The sequence below is a fragment of the Amblyomma mixtum genome, chromosome 9, assembly GCF_055824585.1.
Source record: "Amblyomma mixtum isolate Tamu chromosome 9, ASM5582458v1, whole genome shotgun sequence".
Taxonomy (NCBI): Eukaryota; Metazoa; Arthropoda; class Arachnida; order Ixodida; family Ixodidae; genus Amblyomma; species Amblyomma mixtum.
The window spans coordinates 87,266,110-87,289,101 of record NC_143020.1 but is presented as its reverse complement, the minus strand read 5'-3'; the positions used below and the strand labels follow the sequence as shown (position 1 = coordinate 87,289,101).

Sequence of the window (22,992 nt, the reverse complement as noted above, 5' to 3'; positions counted from 1 at the left end):
GCGCTCTTCTAAGCCGGTTTTCTTCATCATCTTTTGCCTTTTCCTTTTCTTTCTGTTTTTTGCTCTGCTTTTCTCTTTTTCAGTCATGCAGAACCAACTAGCCTAATGCTGAACATTTTCAAGCAAGCCAGCCCAATGGGCACCTCTTGATTAGTTCTTCAGCTTCTGTTGTTCTGTGAGTGACATGCTTGCTGCCTTCGAGCCAATGAAATGGTGTCTGAAGTGGTTTCTGAAGTATTTCCTTGACCATGGTAAAACCAAGTGGCAAGCATAGCATCTGTGTCCAAGTGGTGCGTGGACTGCAGTCACATTCTGGGCTGTTGACCCAGGACATGATGCTATTGTATATCCATTTGTCAGATAAAGTATGGAGATGGCACTTGCCTGTTAAAATTCAGGCACAAACCTGTCCTGCACTGATGGTGGGTGCTTCTCTCAACATACTGCTTTGTTGAGACACAGCAGATCAAAGCAGGTTCTGAGCCCATCAGGCCTCTTCCTTGCAACCTGTTTTCACTATATTTTATCTTCCAGCTATTTGTGCACTTGCTTCACCTGGGCCTTTATACCTTTCAGATTCACCTTGCTAATTTTCTTAGAATACAATGTATATAGCTTATTTTTATTTCAAAGCAATCTCGAAACTAAAGCAAGTAAGATTTTTTTTGTGAATATTTTTTAGACAGAGAGGTGTGTAAAGTGCAGAGAGGCACTTGTCGCACTCCTTGCAGCTTTTGCTATTTTAATTCGACAGTGTTAAGAGGCCCATATAACAGAAAAGCTGGCATCGGAGTCATTCACCATATGCGAAAAATCCACGAAATATCGCTAGAGAAGCCAGCCTATAGGAGGTGGTTGGGCCATGTAGGTCGTGTGACCTTGTGATGTCATCACAACCTGCCCACCAGAATGTGAGAAAACTGCCCACCATGGCAGGTGGCAGTCAAATTAATGATTGGTCGGGAGAGGTTGCTCGGCAAGAGCAACCTGGGTCTCACAAGCCCGACTGGTGGCAGCAAATTCCTTTACAGGGCAGTGGTGCATTGCATGACTGATGCACCACTGCACCAGGAGTGGTATGGAGACCCCCAGGGACCTGTCAGTGTAAACTAGAGAACGACCAACTATGCATATATGGGCATTAACCCGTTAACGTTATTGTATTCTACTGTTAAAGGCTTAGCGTAAGCGTCCCCTCAGATTTTTTTCCCGTTTACATTGCTCACTAAACATTTACAGATTGCTTTCTTCTATGCCATCATTCAGAGATATTTGGTGATTAAAATGGGGCTATTTAGAGGCCTCTATACACATCTGGGATGTAGCTAGACGTGGTTTTTGGTGCTCTTGTATCGGGGCAACACAGCAAACCTTTTGATGAGATAAACTTTCTGTTTGGTGTAGACTATGTAGCACATTCTTTTTCAGTTTGTTTCTTGGTAGAGTATGTAGCTGACATAAACAGCTATATACAGCAAAGTTATGGATATTTCCTTGCAAGCTTTCAGATTTCCAAGCAGGGGCTCAAGCAACATCCAATGTGCTATACTTAGAGCCCGAGTTCCAATCCTCATTTTGCAGATCAAGTCACACTCACTACTTTCGGGATCATATAATAGTTTAGGGTATTTGCAGTCTGCATGCCCCCCACTGCGAGAAAAGTAGAGCATCAATTTCAGTACCCTAAGTTCCCAGGTAGCACAGAAACGTTATCATAACGTTAAATTTTTGTTTGAGCCTAACGTTATAACTAGGTGGTTAGCGTCATTTTTTTGTAGCGTTTCTGTAACGTTACTAATAAACGTTGCTATAACGTTTCACTAACAGCTCATATACAGTTTTACTACGTATGTGTAACGTGAGGAGAACGTTATGATAATGTAATGAATGAACGCTTAAAAAACAGTGTAGCAACAGTCGCACTACTTACCTGAAACCTCTATGAAGTGTTCGCTAAACGCTCAAGAAAATGTTAGTGAAACACGTAAAAAACTACGAAATGTTTAAAACCTTTCAAGACCACCATAAGCTGTGCTATATTAATCAGATAAAGGCATCATGCACTGTGGCCTTGAGTTCATACTTCTCAGGCATGCAAAATGGGCATGGCATCACCTATGCCCATGTGATATGAGTGATATTTATATAGAGTGATATTTGATGTCACGTTCTGACTAAGTGTACTTGCCAGCAATTCGATGGCTTCAGCAATAGGTACCTATATGCAGCATATATTGAAGCATTAGCACACTCTATTCACAGTAGGTAGAGTATTAGTATAACCACAGGAAACTACATGCAATTATTTGAAGTAAGTTCAGTCTGCAGCAAATGTTGTAGAAATTTTTATTGCTAGATCATATGCAAATGAAAAATTAAGTGTAATATGCTGTTGTGAAGTGAAAAATGTCCAAAAATGCGCATAAACAAGCAGACATGCTAAACAAAATACTGTAAGCTATAATAATAGGTTTGCTGTAAGTTATACAAACAAGAACGTACCATACAGAATATATACGCAGGGCTTACAGACTGAAAGAATGACAATAAACTTTGTAGAACAGGAACCAAAAAACTAAGTGCAATATGCTGTCGTTCTGAACAGTACTGAACTGAAAAATGTCCAAAAATGCGTACAAGCAGGTAGGCTGGTGAATAGATGTACTGTAAGCTGTAATAACAGTTTTGCTGTAAGTTATAAAAACGAGAACGTACCGTACAAAATATATACATAAGACTTACAGACTGAAAAAATTACGATAAGCTTTGAAAAACAGGAAACAGCAGGAGTCAGCAAGAAAAATCCCTGTTCCTTCCTGGAGCACACACACCTCTGGATCACACCTTTTTCATCTGTAGAAAAAAAAGAGAATGATGACAGCAACATGACAACCTTATTGATTCTCATACCTGTGTGTCAATGTAAGCAGGCTCTAGTTCAACTGCTAAGCACTAGTGCTTTTTAAGGATTGATCAGGGTCAGGTTAATATTTCGGTCTGTCAGTGGTCAAAAAAATGAGGTTCACATTAGCGTAGCATAAGCATTGGAGCAGCAAAATTAGCTTGTTATTCATTTGTTATGGCTGAGCAATAGTATTGGGGGAAAAAAATCTGTGCCCCTTAGCCCCTTATTATCAGAGTGAAAGCTTCATAAAACATACTCTTAAGGGACCTGCATGAGAAGGTTATGCATGAGGCATGCATATATATAATATGCATGCATGCATCCAAGCATGCTTATAGAAACAAGCACAGCAATATACTCTTTTCGTGCAAAAGCGTAAAAGTACAGATGCAAAAAAGCAAGTGCCCAGTCTTCTCAAACCACCAAGTGAAAGTTGAACACAGGAGTGAATCAGCTGAGCCAGTTTTGCTGTGCCAGTTTTCACTGTGACCTTGTCAGCAATGAAAATGTCTCTTGCTGCCAAAGATATGTCAAAATCATAAAAGGCACAGCTGTCACATTGTGCAGCCAAAAACACAAGTGGAGGCGGTGGTGCAGTATTCAGCAGTGGCCAAATCACACTGCAGACGGAAACGAGTAGAAGCAAATGACGCGCATACTAAACCTTGTCATACTTGCATGCAAGTGACCTGCAATGCTTAACATGGAACATCTAAGCATGGTGGGCTGTCAGCAAACGTGATCTCTCTCTGAATAGCAAGTGTGAGTTTTAGGTAACACCTGTTCATGATGAAAAGTGGTGATTTCTTTTGCGTAACAAAGAAATGCCAGGTGATATTTGTGTACCAGGAGCTTGAAAATGTCGCGAACAATGACCCATATATGAATTTTCCAAACTGTTTCTGCCAGTTATCACAACCACATGTTTGCTTCCAAAGACAGCTGCTTTATACTGCCCCATTAGTATGCATGCACAAGTGAGATTGTTCCTTGCCTTGGCTGCAGTGAGCCGTGCGTTGCTAAAGCGCAGCCAGTCAGCGAGTGTGCGTGCCATCTCATCGTCTGTAGCACTGCGGGTTACCCGGACAGCAGCTGCAAACAATGTTTGCAATGATCAGGACCACCACTCTAGGTACACAAGTGCTGTTATAGAAAAAAAAAATAACAGTGTCAGTGCAGTGTGGGTATACTCTTACCGAATACAAGGCGGATGATGGCCAGTTTTTCGGCTCTTTTTTTTGCCTTTTCTTCCTGTCCAGTTGTATTGCACAGCAACGTCATCAGAAACTAATTTTTTGAACACCCGCCTTGTTGTGGTGGCAACATCAGTTCCACCAATCTGGCCTAGGGTCTTCACCTGAAAGTAAGGAAGCAATCACACAATGCAAACATGTCAAATCCCACCTATTATTTTTGGGTAAGAGTAAGATGCTGAGGATATTTAACTTACTAGTGCAGCAAAGGTTGCCGCATCTTTTGTGCTTGCCTCCAGGCTGTCAAGTTCTTCCAGTGTCTTCACTGGATACACAGGCAGGTCGTCTGGCGCAACCGTGTCTGCAGAATCTACTTCAGTAATGATTTTCGCAGCTATTTTTGCAAGCACAGCTGCCTGTCGTGCTTGCTCCACCTTGATGTGCTCAAGCTCCCGGAGAATTTTGACCACAGCTAGAAAAGGGAAAGGATGCAAGTGTGCGATGTGTAAGTTTCAGATAAAGTTGAAGCAAACTTAAATGTAATATATATATATATATATATATATATATATATAGACAGGGATAAATAAATTATGAACTAGGATGAAGGTTTCATGCTCCCATTCTAAGCAATGCTACTGTATGTCCATTTTAATGCGAGGATATCAGACAAGTGTTCATTTCTGTAAGCAATTAACAGTCCGTATTTTCACTGTTCTGTCTGATAACCTAATTTTGGTGACATAAAGAAAAACAAGAAAAATATAGTGTGCTGCGCCTATCATGAAGGCACTGGGCTGCACTACAGAAAAAGAATTAATTCAATAACAGTACAAAGAATTGACCTCAAGAATATTTACAGGATTGCAAAAAGTCATGCGCATGCAATTATATAGAAGCACAATTGAACAGCTGCCATTTCAGCGAAATTAAAATATGTATGATTTTTTTCACTACAGGGTGTTCAAGTGCTAGCTCCATTGATAGGCTTCCGGTTGTTCTGAATGGAAAACAAATTTATTACAGCAGCAGAACATACAAGTCATGTGCAAAAATGTCTCTGCATGCAGTTTAAACTGTGTACCTTATTAATTTGGTAGAAAAGAAGAGTTCACTTACCTGCCTCGGATGGATGACTGTCATTGTTAGAAAGCATACTACTTGGTCTTCCTGGTTTACAAGTGGACGCAGAGGGTTGAGCTGGTTGAGAGACATGACCTGCAAGCACGGTATAAGTATTGTTATTAATTGTGACCGTCTTTGAAATGTAAGGGATACTAGCTGCATTTGTAAAATTATCGACAGACTTCATTTATGTCTCAGTAATGCATATATGTGCTATATCTAAGGTACTTTTTCATTCAGACATCTACTATGAACAGTTCGTTTCAATACAATGCTGCTTAAAAACTATACAGACCCGTAACTGAAAGTATGTTTGCTCTCTACACCATGAGTGCTGGCAGGGTTGTTTCTTCCTGTACTGCTGACTTGTGGTAACTGAAATGTTTTCAATCTGTGATCTCACTTGCATTGACAATCATCCCGAAATCAAATCGAAATCGCCGCCAAAACGAAACTGAAACTGGAACCAGTGGTAAATTTCTTTTGTTGACGTAGCTGAGAAAAGAAAAAAAAAAGAGCTGTGCTGTACTCCATTGACGGCAGTGACACTAAATGTTTCAATGGGTGAACCGTGCAGCTAATGTTGCACTTGTGTCCAAGCAAGCATTCATGCTGCTGGACTCATAGAGTTAATATCTGGACTGGATGCAGTGCATCAGTCTGTGCTGCAAGCAATCCAATCCAATGCAACACAAGCCACGAGATGGCGGGGCTGGCCGCAAGTTGTGAGGCATGCTGCAATGCAGTTAATGCAGTTAACTAGAATAGTTACGGATTAGTGTTGTGCACAAGAATGATAACTGTGAGTTTACGTTGCTACGCATGAAGGTAAGAAACTGGTAGAGAAAATGAGGTGAGCACTACACAGCCAAAAAACTGCCATAAATATGAATGCATCTGGCTGCATGTGTAACCTGTCCCAGAACGTGTGACGCCAAAGCTTCGGGGCATACGCTTGGATGTCTTGGTGACAACGTAAGCAGCAATTGTTTTATGTGCTTTTTAAGGCGAACACCTTTAATGCCGCATCATTGTCGACAGAACGTTGTCATCAGAGGTGTCACGCTTATCTAGTCAGACCAGAAAAAAACCTTTGTGCACGATGGGATTCGAACCACCACCCTTCCGTTCCGCAGCCGAGCGTGCTAATGGCTACGCTTTAGGTCAGCAAAGTGCCCCCCTGAATTTTTTATATGAACAAGAACCAGGTAGTACATGTGTGTGTGCAGCTGTCATGACAGTAGACCTTCTTCATCTTTGTTTCTGATTTGTACGCAATCTCATCTGTGAATACACTATTTTTTGACTTTACCATTTAGACTGAGATACCCAACACTGGCCCTGTCATTTAGACATTCGCTTTGCTTCAATAATTATTGATACTTTTACAACTGCTTCAATCATGTAATGTACAACGCAAACTGCACCGAATTATAAGTAACATTTCCATGACGCTGGAGTAACAGTAAGCCTCACTATTTTTTGGTGCTGGTGGCTTTGGCGGCTGTGTGAGGAACTCTGTGCAATCATCATCGGAAGATTTTTGGCTGCTGTCATATTGTGACGTGTCACTTCCTGAAGTGAAATCTTCGAGCTGCTTTGATGGTCGCCGTGTCCTCTTCACTGGTTCTGGTTCTGATGTCAAGTCCGATTGATCTTCAGCCCTTAAAGCCCGTCTACGTGCGACTTCATAGCTGTCTGCAAACAGAAAGTCAGTAGCAGTATACAGCAAAGTTGTTTGACAGTATTAGCACATATGCATATAAGGTGCTCAAACAGCAGAAAACGAAATAGAGGTGTAAAAGGGTAGCTTATTAAAGTGTTGTCCATTTTAGTGGCTCTTGTGAATACTTCCAATCAGGAGATAACTATTAGCCATACTAAGCGCTGTATGCATCACCTGACCTAGCAGCGATATAGTACCATGGCTACTGATTTACAGTAGCTTACAACAAAACACACAGGTATATGCACCAGGCCTCAAGCAGCAACTGAGGCTTTCACGCACCCAATTTTTTTTTCTTCACATTGTAACTTCACAAAATGCATTTGTGCGAATTGAGAACTTTTTATAATTTTAATAAGTGCTCACAAGCAGTATTCTGCAGCTTTTGCTACTCAGGCCTGGTGATGTCAGATGCAAGCTGAAACACCCTGGCACACGTGCTAGTGCACTGTCTGTACATTTTACCGTAGCATCTGCTTGTCAGTCTCAAATGAAATTGCAGCTGGGTGCCTTCGTGTTGCCTCTCTTGGACTGCTCTCTGGCAGGTCACTGACTGGTCACCGCCAGGTTGCACATAAAATAAGAGGAAGCTAATTTGGCATGAGCAAACTCATAGCCTTCTAAAGCTGGACAGTTTTGGGTAGTGTTACATTCTGAGGTAGCAAAAAGGTAATCTTTGAATAATGACATTTCTATCGCATTCTATACTTACCTGTGGTCGACAGGACTCTGCAGGCAGACTGTTGCCGTTGTGTGTCGTGCTGCCTTTGGTGCTTGATGGCAGCATTTACTTTCGCCAAACTCTTGAAAGGTGGCCAGAAGGCTTTGTTTTTATGAACCCAAGCTGATGGTAGTGTAGCAATGTCATTGGAGTCTGTGAAGTGTACTACTGAGAACATCTGAAAAGCAAAATTTAGACCATTGTCAAAAAAAGCTGCCAAGTGCAACAATTGAGTGTCATACTCTGAAGTATTTTGTTATATTTTGTTTTTGCTCTTCTGATGCACTGCTTTTTGCTCTTCTTGCTCACGGACCCTCTGTGAGGGCGTGGAATTTCTTTTTCCTTAAGTAAATGAAAAAGTCACGAGCTTAACAACATAGCAGTATGTGTAAGTTGCGTATTATTTGAATTGAAATAAAGTATGCAACCTAACGTAAGCAATGTCTTAACATATATGTGCAGTCTCTTTGCAAACATGTATTCTCCAGTGCCCCTTGTACACTGGAGAATACATTAAATACATTAAGAATACAGTAAGGGGCATACATTAAATGTATGCCCCTTGTGAAGCACCTCAGCTACAACAATGCTCTACTCCTCATGTATCATCAGTGACATTTTACAAGATGTTTTTATGTGCCTGTGGCCAACTGCACAGAGAGGAAATGATGTTTGGCAGAGGTCCCCAATTTTCTGAGCTTCTGTGACATAAGTTTCAAATTTTACAATGTGAGAGCAAGGAGTATGCAATTTTCTACGGGATGCCTCCCGCACGTTAACACAGCCAGTGTTTCGCGCAGAAGGGGCTGTGCATTTTTCCTGGTTAGCCCAAGGTCACTAAGAGGTTATGGCAATGTGTTTCATTGTTCTTAGAAAAACATATGTTTACCTGTGTTGTAGAGTGTGCCATCTTCTGAATAATCATGTGCTTGGAAATGGGTCTTTGAGGTAATTTTATCCAAAGAATGCTAGGCGCATGTGGTCCTGTGCAGAAGCTGTCCTTGTATTAGTGGGATCATCAGCCAAAATCCTGCTGCCGTTGCTGCTATTGGAAACTATCATGAAACTCAATTTCATGATGCCTGCTTTCATTTTTTGTAGCGAAATCTACACTAGGCTAGTAGAAGCGAGTTTTGCCGTGTCTAACCGAGGCCACAACTGCACATGCACCATGACCATGGCAACTAGCTGCGCCGTTCCACAGGTGTTCCGCTGCTGGGCCAACTTGTGACTTCACGTGCCTCGTTATGCAGCCTCTCTGTGCATGTGCAAATCGTTCGTGGCTCACCAAATGAGTCGTCAGGTATGTGGTGCTCATCGCAGAGAGGAGAAGGACGGTAGTGGCATCCCAATAGATGCGCGCACCGGAGTGGAGAGGAGGAGAAGGGTAGTTTCCACACTGCGGACGCACGTGCTGCTGCGGAGAGCTGACCGAGCAGGAAAGCGTCTGCCGGCATCGCACGCTTAGAGCGTGAAGGTGGGTTCAGCATGGAACGGCCGTTAACTTTGATGCGTTCAACAGAGCGCAGGTTGGTTGTGTTCGATGAAACACTCAATCGCCCGCAGGCAAAGCTTTCGCTCCACATTTTGTTCAGCAGCTTTGAATCCCTCTCATTTTTCTTCATTGCACGCAGGAAAATCTAACCATTGCCTTTGAGGCTGTTTCTTTTCAACAGCAGAGGAGGCAGGAGGCTGTCCAGTAGATTTGGAGGATGGTCCAATGCAAATGGTAGTTATCCCAGCTGGGAATTCAGAAACTGTACTACACCATGCATAGCAGCATTAGAGCATACAATAGTTGTGACTGTTCTGCATGTGTCTGACAGCAGTGTTACAACAGAGCGTACAAGTCACCTTACAGGGGATGGAGGCCAAATTAAGTTGTGTGCAGCAGTGGGATGACCACAAAACCATGTCCACAAGGAAACCGGCAACACTTTGATCTGATCTGCTTGACAGACCACACAGCACTTGTGGGCGAGAGGCCAGAAGCCTTGTAATGATGCAGTTCAGTTGTGTCTGCAGTGCCTTGGTGGAAGTTGGAGAGCTGTGTGAAAAATCTTCCACAGATCTCAATGTCTCCATCATGGGATAGAACATTTGTTGCAACAACCACATTGCCATCTTCCATAAGAAGGCACGAATCAGCAGCATTAATTTCAACAACCATATCTGGCAGAGCAATTTTGCGAAATTGTTCACCAGTGAATCTTGGCGGTGTAGGGCCAGAATCGTGTGGCTTGTGCAAACTTGCTTGTCTAACTGGGCATGCTCTGGGGAGCTGATGTCGTTCATAAAAACGCCTGATAATTTGTTGCAGTGGCCGGTTTGCTGACTTCAGGTCCTGCTTCAGTTCACCCAAGAAGTTCTCGAAACGAAATGCAGAAAAGGAATCAATATGTCCATACTTCTTCACATCAGCAGGAAGGTGCACTAGGGAATGTATGTTATATACGTAAATTCCTTCACCATACAGGCTCTCAGCATCCATAACAAATTCTCTGAGGAGGTGCTCTGCTACATTTAACTTTGATTGGCAAAGTCCAGGGCTTGCCAGGATGGACACTGCTACACAAAGCTTCATGAAATGATTGTAGTAGCGCTTCTCGACGTTGTTCTTCAGTACTACAGGACCAAAGTAGAAGAGGAAGTTTCTGAACTCAGTGGCTTTCCATCTTTCCAATTCACAGAGGCTTCTTGGCTTGCGGGACATTTCTTGAGGTGTGTACTTTTGCAGCTCCATTAGCATTCCTGAAATGGCAATCTGAAGACGTGCTGGCAACTTTGCCTTGTGTGGCCCTCCCTGCACCCAGTAGTGGAGAAGCCTCCGCATTGCCCCTAAGCAGACGAGGTGCATGTACTCTAGTGGGAAATCACTCACCATGCCAATCTGCAAAGCAAGTAGTGGAGATTGTTGGTGATGGTGTTCCTTCTGCTGCTGGTTTCGGAAAGATTCGTTTGTTCTTAGTGGACAACTGACCTCTGGGAGGATAACTTTCCTGGCTCTTGCGGAAAAGGTTCCCTCCTGAGTACATTTTTCGCAACTGTAGTACCCACCATGGCCCTTGATGCACTTCAAAAATGCCCTCGCTGGCGCATCACAAATGAATGCATGCAGTTTGACTGCGCACTTTTGTCCGCCTTCACTTATTCCTTCTGTTTGCAACATACTCATCTCAGCAATGAAATCATCAAGGTATTCCTGCACGCTGTGGGGTTTTGCACTGCCTACAAACAAAGCTATGACAAACGGCTTTAGCTTGTCATTTTCTGCAACTGATGCCAATATGGGCCAGAACTGTTTTGTTGAACTTTTCGATATGGGGAGCCCATCAATGTTGACCAGAAGTGAAATTGTGTCTCCAGTGATGCTGCCACTTCTCATAAGTTGTTGTAAGGTTGTTTTGATTCCAAAGTAGTGATACAGTCCAGATCCCATCTCTTTGACGTTGCAAGACCTTGGCGTTCTAAGGAGTGTTCTCGCATCACCAGGAAGTTCAGGGTGACCATGCCTCTTTAATACTTTGAGAAGCAAGGTAACGTGTGATGCGCAAGCTTTTGTATCACGGGCCCATGCTGTCAGTTCGCTGACTAGGCTTGGCTGTTCTTCACTTGTGATTAGCATGTTATCTTTAATTCCTCCAGCCTCTGAGCTGCAGGTTCTACAGAGTCGATGGCTCCTGACTCATCCAAAGCATTTGGAGCTGCAGTGTCAAGATTACTGTCTTCAGCTTGTTCTCTAGCATTTCCGCTCCTCTGTATGGAATGCAAGGCGGTCGGAAGCATGCATGCAAGATGGTTTTGAATACTCTCGGCTACTCTTCTCTTAACCTGTCGCTTGCTGAGCTCATGTATAGGGCGCCTACAGCGCTTCATTTCTGTCTGCAATGACTTGACGTGCTGTGTAAAGAAAAAAATAGCGTCCGAGAACCAACTAAATTTGCTTCAGCTCTAAACGAGCCCGCGTCTAGACGACGATCGGAAAGGGACTCGCATCGCTGGGCTGTTTGCGAGCTTGGGCTGATGTGCTCCGAGTGCAGCAGGACTGCAGAGGACGTCGCCTTAGCTTTGCTTCAAGGCGTAAATGTTATGTAACAAACCACCGACACAGATTGGGGAGATCGGCACAATGAAATCGTTAGCTGAGCTGCGCACCCGTCGCACTTTCGCGGCCTTCAAGCTGGTAGCAGACGATCCTAATACGGTAGAGCTGACAAAGTTGAAATAAGCGGATAAAGATTAAGAAGACATCGGAATAATGCATTCACTGTAAAAATCAGCTGTTCTTTACCCCCGCTTTAATAAAAATAGGCCATTTCAACTATTTTGATGGGGCTCCACCTCCAGACTGCTCCAGACCTGTGATCCTCTTCTGGTCTATCAACACTGGGCGACTGCTTTGACGACCATGGCGGTTGACGCGTTGCGTGTATGCGATTCATGATACGATTCCTCGCGGTGTAGTAATCCATTTTGTTCTACTGTGCTTCGGTATCGCAGTTTTCAGCCGCTTCGGTGAATGATAAGTATAGTGCCGGAAGCATGTCGACAGGACGAAATGGGTTTACGCTTGCGTGATGGATGTTGCTTGGAGGGTCGTTCTACAGTGTCGCCGTTGACCAACCCCAAACACGAGACGATTGAGGTCGCGGTGACCTCTGCCAAGTAACCACAAGGAATTCTGTGCCTTCGGCTGACAAATGTGTGCTTCCTACATCTTGCGATTCGCGTATTGAACTGCTTAGCACTGCGGGTTTCAGTAGTGAGTGAGGACTTTTCCGCGACGGTTAATCAGTGCTTTCAGAAACGCAGAGTACCTGCTACAAACGCTAATTTTTATGCTACTGAATGGAAGTCGACGCGCAAGGTAGCATTTTTACAAAACGTAGCTCATTTTCAAGGTAAGCGGTTAGAATCGTGTGCAGCATACCGCCCTATCACGGCGGCATCCGCGTAGTGCTTTTTAGCTGCTCCTCGAAGCCTGAAATGCTGGATAAAAGGAAAGTAAACTCCCCTGTATCGAAGAATTTGTTTTTTTTTATCCGGCTATTGTGTAAAAGAAACAGTGTGGTTAGCACGGGGAAGAAAAGACAACTGGTGGTGGGATTTGTGCCGGCATCGCAAACATACGGCGCCGATGCTGCAAACACGAGAGGTTTCTAGTCTTTGCTGATATTCCAAGGAAGCGCGGACGGTTTCCTCTGTGTGAGCTGGCTCATGACTAGGGCAGCAGACTATTGGGAAGGCCAGAGCCATTTGAGATTTCAAGGATCTGCAACAGGGCTTTCTGACGTTTCCTCCGTGGTGGCTGAGCTGCTGTGATGCTTGGCTGCTAGTGCTAGGAGGTCAAGCCCTAAACATGGCAACTTTTTTTTTTTTTTTGTAGAAGCGAGACGCGATAATACCATTGTGCTTTGCGACGTCCCTATAGAACAACTCTAAATGGTTAAAATCCTCACCATACGGCTCTGTTATTGGCAAAGTTGGCGGGCTGTATGGACCGTGGCATCACCTGAGAAAGCAATGCAAAGGGCTAACACACGCCAGAAAAGGGCACCACAGCACCTGTGCACTTCCTCGCTGTGCCTGTAATTTGTACTGTGTTTCCAAATTGTTGACGTCATTGTGGTGTGTATTATGCTAAAAAAAATATTGCCCATATGTGACAGCAGCCAAAAGTGGGAAATCTGCAGTGCATCCTGAGTATGTGCTCCTCTTAGGACAGGGCATTTAGCTTGTAGTTTAATTCTGTTGGATTCACTCCTATACCTCTGCTACAGCAAGGTCTACAAGCAGACCTGCATACCTTGCATTTATATAAGGGTCAACTTTGTGTTCTGTACAACGATGAACCAAGTATTTCCGGGTGCAGACCACGCAGGCCTGCCAAGTGCTTGAGAAGGGGCTCCTGTCTCAGGTGACTGCAGGCCGGCCACTGTTATCTTGTAGTCTTAGAACTGCTCAGAGATGCTTGGGCTTTTGGAAAGTTAGTGGTGCTACTGAGCTTGACCTTCGGCTACTCGGTTATCTACAGCCCCTTCATATATGTTGACGGGTGGCTGGGCTTGCAGTTCTCAAAATGCATAATAGTCTCCAGGACAAGTCAACGTTAGGGCAGCTTGGTTGGTCTTGCAATCACTTGAGGCCATGGCCAGACTCAAGTACAAAAGATAGCTATGTAACTTTTGGTATAATTGTAGGGCACATGAGGTATTATTGCAAGTCTTCCTAAGCTGTACAAAGGCTGATTAGTACCGTGTAAAATACCTTTTGTGGCAAGGTACTTACTGCATCAGCAAATTGAAGCTCAAAATGGAACTGCAGTGTCACCAGGAGATGCAGTGTTGTGCAAGACCTGCTACTATGTGTGCTTATCTGATATGATGCATTTCAATTATGCACATGACCTACACGCAGCTTCTCCAAGTTTAGGATCTTTCAGTAGTGGTCTGTTAATCAAAATAATCACCACCGTGACTGGTTTTGTTGGGTCATCATTTCCGTAGCGTCGCTCTTGAGCCTGCTGTGACGCTGCACATGGCTTGCACATGCTTTTATGGCCGGTATTGTTGAGCACACAACATTGGTTTTATGTTGTAGGTTGGAGCAGATAGTGGCATGTGATATGCAAAAACAAGGATGTTTTCATGTTTCTGCTCACAGGCGGTGGCCACAATGGTGTGTTTGCAGCCTTTGTATATTTCTTGCTTTGTTAATAATGTTAGAAAATAATGTTAGAAATGTTAGAAAATAATATGTTAGAAATTAATAATGTTAGAAAAACATTTAGTCGGGAGTGTTGTGTTCTCTTTTTTTCATGCTGTTGTCCACACGGACAGACACATAAGAAGGTTTCTTTATGCAAGTTTCACTGATAATTCCAGTTTGATTTTTAGGATATTAAAAAGCAAAGATAGTTATAATTATTTACGCCTATCAGAAAGCAAGGGCCAGCCTAAACATTTCAAACTGTCAGATGACCGGTTCGTGAAATCATAGTCTCCTGTCGCGAAATGAGCTGCACGCTTCTGTATACATTAGAGTATACCTATATTCTTTATTGTCAGGTACCATGCCATGCACGTGTATTCAAGGATCAAGCAAACATTTGCTATGTCCAAGGCTTGTTGTAGCTCCGGTGGAGCATCTCTGAGGTTGCGTCGCAAGAAGTTCAACACACGGCAGGCTAGTTTTTTCCATTCAGTACACTACAAGAGCGTTCCATGACATTGAACTTGAAAATATAACCCCTAGGTATTTGAACTCTGTCATAACAGGCAAGAGAAAGTCATTGATCAGGTAATAATTAATGGAAGACCACTTTTTATCAGTGAACCTTGTCACAGTTTCTTCCACATGCTGCATCATGGTAGGAGAGTTGAGGTCACCTGCAAGGAGTTGTGATCAGTTTCGGAGCCAACGTTGCAATAAATAGCAGCAATAATCAGCGTAAGGTCTGACTCGGCTAGTAACACTTTCAGCAAGGTCAATTGTAAACACCAGGAAAAGAGCTGGGCTCAAAACAGAACCTTGCAGGATGCCATACAAGACATTCTTGTAAGATGATGATACGTCAACTAGGATCACTCGCTGTCTTTTGTCTCTTAGATAAGCTTCAGTCCACCTTACAAGTTTAGCTGGTATTTTAAGTGCATGTTCCTTATATGTGTTTGCTTTCCTTAATAATAGTTGTCTCTAGCTGTTTGACTGGCTACATGGGCTATGTGCACCTGGAAAAAGCTGTAGTGACCTTTCTGGTACACTATGTTTAGTAAGCATCCCCAAGGCGTAAGTAGCACAGCTGCAGTAAAATGTTAGGTCAAGTCAAACTCCCTGCCATAGTGTCGTTTCCTTAACAGGTTCAAAATGTGTAAAAGCACTTGTTTTGTACTTGCTATCATGTGAAAGGAGCAGATTTGCTGTTCATTATGTCAGCAAGATTTTATTACACATCTGTTATGCTTGAGAAAAGCAACTTTCCCATCTCTAAAGAAAGCTCAGGATTTTCTCTTTATTATCAGAAATAATAGTTGAAGAATATATCTTTATTTCTTGCTCCCATATACGAGGATTGGCCACTTACAACTGCAAGAGTGCTTTCTTCTTTCAAATGATGCATTCGAAGTTAGAATACATGGATCAGTGCATGGTGTTCATCTACACCTGCTGAGTAAATTAGAATAGATTTTTAGACCGTGATGTTCTTTTACTCTTTGTCAAAAATATACAGCCCAAGGAGTTTGCTTTTGCTTGCAAGCTGTGTAGCGGACCTCTTAAGCACATTTGACAGTCCTAACCGTGGGAGGGTTGAGGGCTTAAGTTCCTCCTGGTTTCGTGTGATTAGGGTCCCTGAGTATGCAAGAGGAGCCACGCTGCACGGCTCAGAAGCAGACCCCTTGGGCTGTGTACTTTTGACAAAGACTGTACGTGCGGCTTGGTTAAAGCGGGGATTTATGTCTTTGTCAGGTGGTCTTGACCATGAAACATATGTCTGTTTGCTAATGTGAATTTGTGAGACAATGGAGGCACAAATTAAGGGATCAGATATTGAGTAGCAAGGTGAATGTATGCAAATGAAAATCGGTGAGGTTAGTAGCAGATGGGAGCCATTAATGCTTTCGGATCATATGCTTGTATACGGGTCTTAAGTGTCTCCAAAATGTTTTCAGTAAGCCATTGCAATTTGATTTTCTGCTGTGAGGTGCAGCATGAAAGTTGTATCTATTTCCAATAACAGTACCCAAAGCAAACAAATGATATATCAGGTGCATAGCTGTTCTACTCGTTAGGTAGCTTGTGACGTAAGGACCAAATGGCAGCTGGACACATTTTCTTGCTTGTAGGTGTATACGGGGTCAAGCCTTGGCAAATACAGCACTTACAAGTTGTTATCATTGCTTGCTTTACTGAAACACTCCAAAACAACAGTGTAAAACAATAAAGGGTCCAGTCCCTGGCTGTTTGTATTGTCTGTTTTTTTACGTTCCTGTGCAGTTGAATTTGCATTTTAAGCGGTGCTCTGATCTGTTCTTTAAGAGCACCATGACACTAATGGCATTATATAGATATATGAATGGCATATGTAGTTTATTATACTTTGCATTGCTTTGTTAAAGTTAAAAGGGTTCTCAACTGCCTTACTTTCACAAAGGTTTCACTTGTGCATGTGTCTGCATGCTAATGAAGACTGCCATGGGATTCTTGTATATTTGGTTTTCATAGACCATTCATGCATTGAAGTGTTACTGTATCCAAGTGGCATGCATAATAAAGTTGCACAGTTGTTACGTGTTCTCAAATTGGGGTGCTGTCTAAATTCCTACATGTCTTTCATTACTTTTCCACCAATAGATTACACGTTGAAAACATACTTGTTGTGTTTATTTGACCCTTCGGGATGGCATACAATTTTTTAACCTTATCTTTCACTTGTATCTCATTATGCTCTTGTGAACCCTACAAATTCGTTATGCACCCGAGTTGTATTAAAAAGTTTTTTAACAAACATTTTAAGTCTGTATATCTCTCCTGCATTAACAATTTGCACGCAGTTCCTTGCATTAAGTTATCATTCTTCATTGTTAGTTTTCTGTTGTACCCGTTACGTTATATGAACGTTCCAGATTAAGCATGAACATTACCGGTTAAATTATAATGTTACACCAACGTTCATACTTCTAACGTTATACTATAGTTAGGTCTTATACGTTACAGTGACGTTGTCAACACAACTAATACGTTATGTGTTAAGTTTCAACGATATAATTACGTTCGTTCATAACATTTAACGTTAGTGTAACATGCGCAACGAATATGGAACGTTATTATAACGTTTTGTGCTACCTGGGTTTCAGTCTTCCCATGACGTCATGGTAGTACTCAACACAAGCAATGGAAAAATAATTTTTTCGCAGCAATATATTTTTGAAACTAGTGAGCAGCTAGTGTCATATGACGTGAAAAGTACTATCCAAAAATTAGCAGTCAAGGATGTGGCTCCATCTGTTGATGCATACTTAAAGCAAATATTTATTATGCGAAGCATATTAACGTAGGTTTCGGGCCTTCGCGCGACGCCCGGCGGTGGCCACCATTGACCTTCAAGTGACCTTCAAGTAGGTCACGTGACATGACGTCACGTGGTGACGTCACACCGGCTGCAAATGAGGCCTCATATCGCGCTGTCGGTCGCCTCCCGGCGGTGGCCACCATTGACCTTGAAGTGAGATCACATGATGTGACGTCACGTGATGACGTCACACCGGCTGCAGATGGGGCCTCATATCGCGCCGTCGGACGTCGCCCGGCCGGCGGAGGCCTCCACGCTTCGGTTCGCGCCGTCGCGCGCGACGCGGCGGCGGCGCCACCATCGCTGCATCACGTGATATGTGACGTCACGCCAGGGATGAGGCGGCGCGCGCCCGCCGTCTCTGTGCCCGCAACCGCACCAGCATCTTTGCGCCGGGCGTGTATGCGGTCAAGATGCCTCCAAACGCTAAGGACATGCTTCGCATCCGCTGGGCTTAACCTTGATCAGCCTTCAATTTTTTAATGAAGATGGTGAATCAGTGTCTTTGAAAACAAGCGGGTTAAGGCACCATCGGTTATTTCACCTTCACATTACATGTCCTGCCCGTACCCATTCGTACCCATTTGTTGTTCCTGATTTCAACTAGCATACGATTACCTTGCACTTATTCTCTGACCCACTCTGCTGTCTTTTGGTCTCTTAACAGTACACCCGTCACTTTCCTTTTCCTAGATCACTGAGTTTTCTGCAGTAGAAGTTCAGACCTTTTCGTTAGCTTCCACATTTCTGCCCCATAAGTGACTACTGGTGAGGTACAGCTGCTATATACTTTTCCCTTGAAGGATACTGATAAACTGCTATTAATCACCTGAGAGTGCCACTGAAATGCACTGCACCCCCCCCCCCCCCCCCCCCACCCCTTATTCTCCTTTATGAGCAATGTTGTAAGCGAAATTTTCGCTTTTCGCTCACAACTTTTCGGTGCAGCATGCACATTGGCTGAGAGGAACATCTTCTGTGGTGGTCAAGTCACCATGCAGCTTGGCATACTTGTTGGCACAACTGCTGTGTTTTTGTTTCGAGGCAACGTAGTCTTGAACCTTGTGTTTATGTGGAGTGTGTCTGTATCAAGGTTGCATTAGCACAAGACTGCCTACTGTGGGAAAGGGTTCCATATTCAAATTCATTTAACTTTGTGAGGTCGGAGCAAAAAAGATACCTATCAAGTAAAGTGGAGCTAAATGATCCACTCAACCCGTGCATTGAATTATGCCTGTCTTTGGTTGAAATACCCTGTGCTAGCAACCTGTTGTCGCTCTAAGATGGGAGCATTGCTTAGCCATGCTTGCAGTAATGCAGGTATTGCAGGGACCTAGCTCAGACCAACCTGTGTTTGGTGCATTACAGCCTCAGTTGCTGATGCGTCATTCAGCACCAAGTGTTACTGCTATGACCTAACCCAATCTAACAATGAGAGTGGCTCAAAAAGAGCTGGAAAATGGAAACGCAGCACGTCTAGAGAATGCGGTCATTACGCTCTGGTTGACTCAAAAATGGAAGATTGGGGAGAATTTAGCAGAATCGCTTATCACTGGAAAATACAATCATTGTATTTCTGCTAGTCTTGTCCAGCAAACAGAAGCAGTGAAAGCCTCTGTGCATATCCTGTTGAGAAAATTTGGCGACTTTCACACGTTCCTGCTTGCTCAAGAAAATCTGTCATAATCAGGCAGAACTAACACAATCTGGAATAGCGTGGCTCTCACTTGATTGTAGATGTTCTTGGTATACTGCAAAAAGCAAGTTTTTGTGATCAACTCGGATTAAAGAGTAAAGAAAATGAGGTTCATGTCTGTGACTCAAGATGGTATTATACGGCTGCGTTCACGGGCTGCGTAATTTTGTGCAAGCAGCTGCAAATGTATTGAACTTTCATTTTCCCCAGGATAGTGTATCACTGGTGGGTGCTTACCATGAGCTGTTACGTATTTAACCTAAATTCAGAGAGTTCTTACGTAACAAATGTGATGAATTCAAGGAGTGTACAGTGTGGGGCTAGTTCGTAGGGCATGATTTGAAAACATAAAAACTGCACAAGGTATGGACTGTAGGGCATAGAAAAGGTGCAGACAGAACAAACAATGACTTTCAAATACTAGTCACAGTTGAAAGTTTGTATTTGTCCTGTCTATATCTTTTCTGTGTCTCACTGCTTGCACAGTTTTTATTTTAAAATGAATACTGATGAAGTGCATCTGCTACACTGTGCCAAGAAAGGTTCCTTTGAATTGATTTGCTTCGCCAAAACTGCCCTTTTTTTTAGCAGGGACCATGTTCCACACAGCGGGAATGATTTGTGTCTTAGCTTATCAATCTTGCTGCTACTCCGCACTTTTTGTGGGGTTGCTTGAACTGAGCCCTTTTCTTGCAGTCATGTCTGATTGCTGCTCCAACCACTTCTACAGTGACTGAGCAAGGCAGGGAGTTGACCTCTCCGATTCGGAAGCTGGTACAGTGGAATCTCATTAACTTCGACTCACTTAATTCACTCTTCTGGTTTATTCCCATGGTGGGTGGAGGCATCTGTCCTCTACTCTCACTAGTCAGCACTGTGATTCTATGGTATAGCACTACTACCATTGTCAAAGTTAAACGCCTTGAGAGTCACTCATCCGATAAGCCAGTAGAAATTCAGAGTGGACATTTGAATAATTCAACAGCCTGAAACAGGCCCTCATTACCATTGGTAACGCTTGATACACTGATGCTAATGCAATGCCCTACAGGTCTCTGTGTCCTGGCCACTTGCTCAAAAGTGAATGTTTTCAACTTATCCACAGGATTGGCCCTACCTTGCGCAGTAAGCATTCAAAAGATACTTAACCCTTCTGTGGCCAGTGCCTCAGATCCATGACACACTAAATGTACACAACTCACTTCATTTCTGAAAAGAGCTTGGATGAAGATTTTGATCTCAATGTGTTCCCGTTAGTCAGTGCTTTCTAGTGAAAACACTTTGAGGAAGCAGTGTGAAAGAAAAAAGGGTGACAATGTACAGCCAGTAGCCAGTTTTCAGTGACTCATTGAGGCTCATTTTGTGAGAACTGTTGCCGGAAGAACAGCCGAGCATTTGTCGCAGGAAAAATTGTTGGCACAGGGTGGGTCCTTGATGATTGCGTTTAATTTCAAGATTACTGCTTTGTCACAAATTTATGGAACTGGCAATGGGGGCCACTTATCGGGAACTTCAAGAAATGTATCAAAACTCTAATAACTGCATTTTAACAACGGTAGAGCAGAATAAAGCATACATTGGACCAAACAGCAGCACACGGTGTGGCTGCTGTCTTGGCAGTCTCCCTTACTCAGCACTGACAGTGCACCTTTCTGGCTTTGCTAACAGTCAGAACCGAAATGTGAAAAGCAATAGTGCCATTTCTTTGAGTGTGTTTTGCGAACAGTGGTACGAGTATACATTCCATGCCTGTTTTCATGGTAATGGGAAGTAAAAGTGGTGGGAGGTGCAGATTTTAACATGTAGCTTTATTCCATGAAGTGCTTGCAGGCCTGAATTACCAGTTTCATGTGGAAATTGGGCACGTACTTGCTCTCTTGTAGTAACTGGGAGACTGCAGCTGTCTTTCACAATTTTTGTCACAAAATAATATTGTTTGCTCATGTTGGAAGCTGTAGTTCTTTGAGAAAATGACTGCCTTTGGCACTGAGTGAAAGGCACTCGTTTGCACTCTCTCTATGGTCGACATACATTCGAAACGTGGTTTTACAAATTTCTGAGTGGTATGAACTAAATTCCACTCTCTTAGTGTAAGGCATTGATAATAAGTATATGTTCAAGATCTCAGTGTTGCAAAGTAAACATTTGCCGCTGACCTCAATGGTAATGAAGGTGTTAAGAGGAAAAAGTGAAAGTGTATAAAAAATAGCCTAGAAGATTAGACTCGCTGGCAAGGCAGCTTAGAAAAGCAACCATTCTGAAATACTCACATAATCTTGAAGCATGCTGTGACAAAATAAGGTAAGATGTCAGCAAGAAAAACTCGCTGCAACCTCCGGTACGAAGTCATCGCCATCAACCCAGCTATGCCCAGTGCAAGGCAAAGGCCTCTCCTACTGACCTACTAATTCATCTCATCTTCTACAAGCTGCTTAAGCAGCGGGCGCAGTATCCCCACCGACTCCTCAATCTTATCCGCCCAGCAGACTCCGTGTCCTACTGCTGCATTTGCCTTCCCTTGGAATCCGCTTTGTTAGCCAAAGCGATTATCACTTGTCTCCTCGCCTCATTACATGGCCTACCCATATCTCTTTCCCCCTTTTGATTGAGCCCTGATAACGTCAGTTCATGTTTGTTTCCCAACCCACCGTGTGGTTTTCCTGTCAATTATTTTGTTATTTTCCTTTCCATAGGTGCTTTCAAGCCATTCCAACATCCTCCAAATTTCAGCCTCAGAGGTGAGCGCTGGCAAGATTCCACTATTATATACTTACCTTGCTTTCAAAGCAGAGACTCTCAACAACGAAGATAGCTTAAAGATTGTTGATGGCAAAGAAATGTCACACTACGGTGCAGACATTTGTCAAAGTTTCATGTGAAAGCCTTGCTAGGTGACAGAAGTGATTAGGGGCCAGGCAGCCTTACCCAGACCAGGTTTTCGAGCATTTTGGGAAGGTTGTGCAGGTTTCCTCTGCAGCCTTCTTTATTCATTAAAGTCTCTCTTTGCAGCCGTATAGCTAAGCTGATATTAAGTAGTGAGTAATTACTCTCTTATTTCATTTCAGCTACCTAATCTTGCAGGAATCCCCTAGATACATTGGACACACTATGAATTATATTTCTACTGTCATTATAAAACATAACTTGGATGGAAGAAAATAAAGCTAGATTTTCCACTATACATGCGTTGTTGTGATGTGTCACTCTACTGTGTCCTTCCTTGCCCTGTGTTTTCAAGCAGGTGCGAATAAAACTGAAATTTCTACCTAATGCCTCATTGATGAAGGGCATTGATGAAGTACTGTGTATGTTTGTACTAGAATCTGTCATATTACTGCATGACAGTGTTTGGTTTCAATCAGAGCTCACATCTTCCGAAATTACTTTAGAAGGCCATTCTCTTGCTTTTGTGTAAACTGTGTTGTGAGTCAGTGCCTACAATGGTGAATATGTTCTGCAACATAAGTGCAGTAAAAGTTGAGTGAAATGTGCATGAACGCTACAAACAACTGTAAACTCACCCACTTTCTTTGAACATCTGTCTTGGATGAAAGCAA

At 43.1% G+C, this 22,992-nt stretch overlaps 2 protein-coding genes and 1 pseudogene across 9 annotated transcripts in view; 1 reads left to right on the top strand and 2 right to left on the bottom strand.

Annotated features, from left to right (window-relative positions):
• Window positions 1–22,992, top strand: part of LOC149330022 (uncharacterized) — a 34,507-nt gene that overhangs the window by 6,339 nt on the left and 5,176 nt on the right. For 3 of the 8 annotated variants that reach the window (XR_016285640.1, XM_089560732.1, XM_089560731.1), the window contains exons 1-3: window positions 11,685–12,099; window positions 20,132–20,209; window positions 22,129–22,173. Coding sequence is in view for 2 of the 8 variants with exons in the window: in XM_089560732.1 (XP_089416858.1) it covers window positions 12,079–12,099; window positions 20,132–20,209; window positions 22,129–22,173 (144 nt within the window). In the remaining 6 variants the exon portion in view is untranslated. Of the gene's footprint in view, window positions 1–11,684; window positions 12,373–20,131; window positions 20,210–20,486; window positions 20,561–22,128; window positions 22,174–22,992 lie in introns of those variants that run through there. The other 5 variants (XR_016285641.1, XM_089560735.1, XM_089560733.1 and 2 more) reach the window with 4 other exon arrangements.
• Window positions 3,521–8,988, bottom strand: LOC149330024 (uncharacterized; annotated as a pseudogene).
• Window positions 9,547–10,932, bottom strand: LOC149330023 (uncharacterized). Its single transcript, XM_089559348.1, has one exon. It carries the CDS (start codon window positions 10,843–10,845, stop codon window positions 9,547–9,549), a length of 1,299 nt encoding a protein of 432 aa, XP_089415474.1. The 5' UTR covers window positions 10,846–10,932.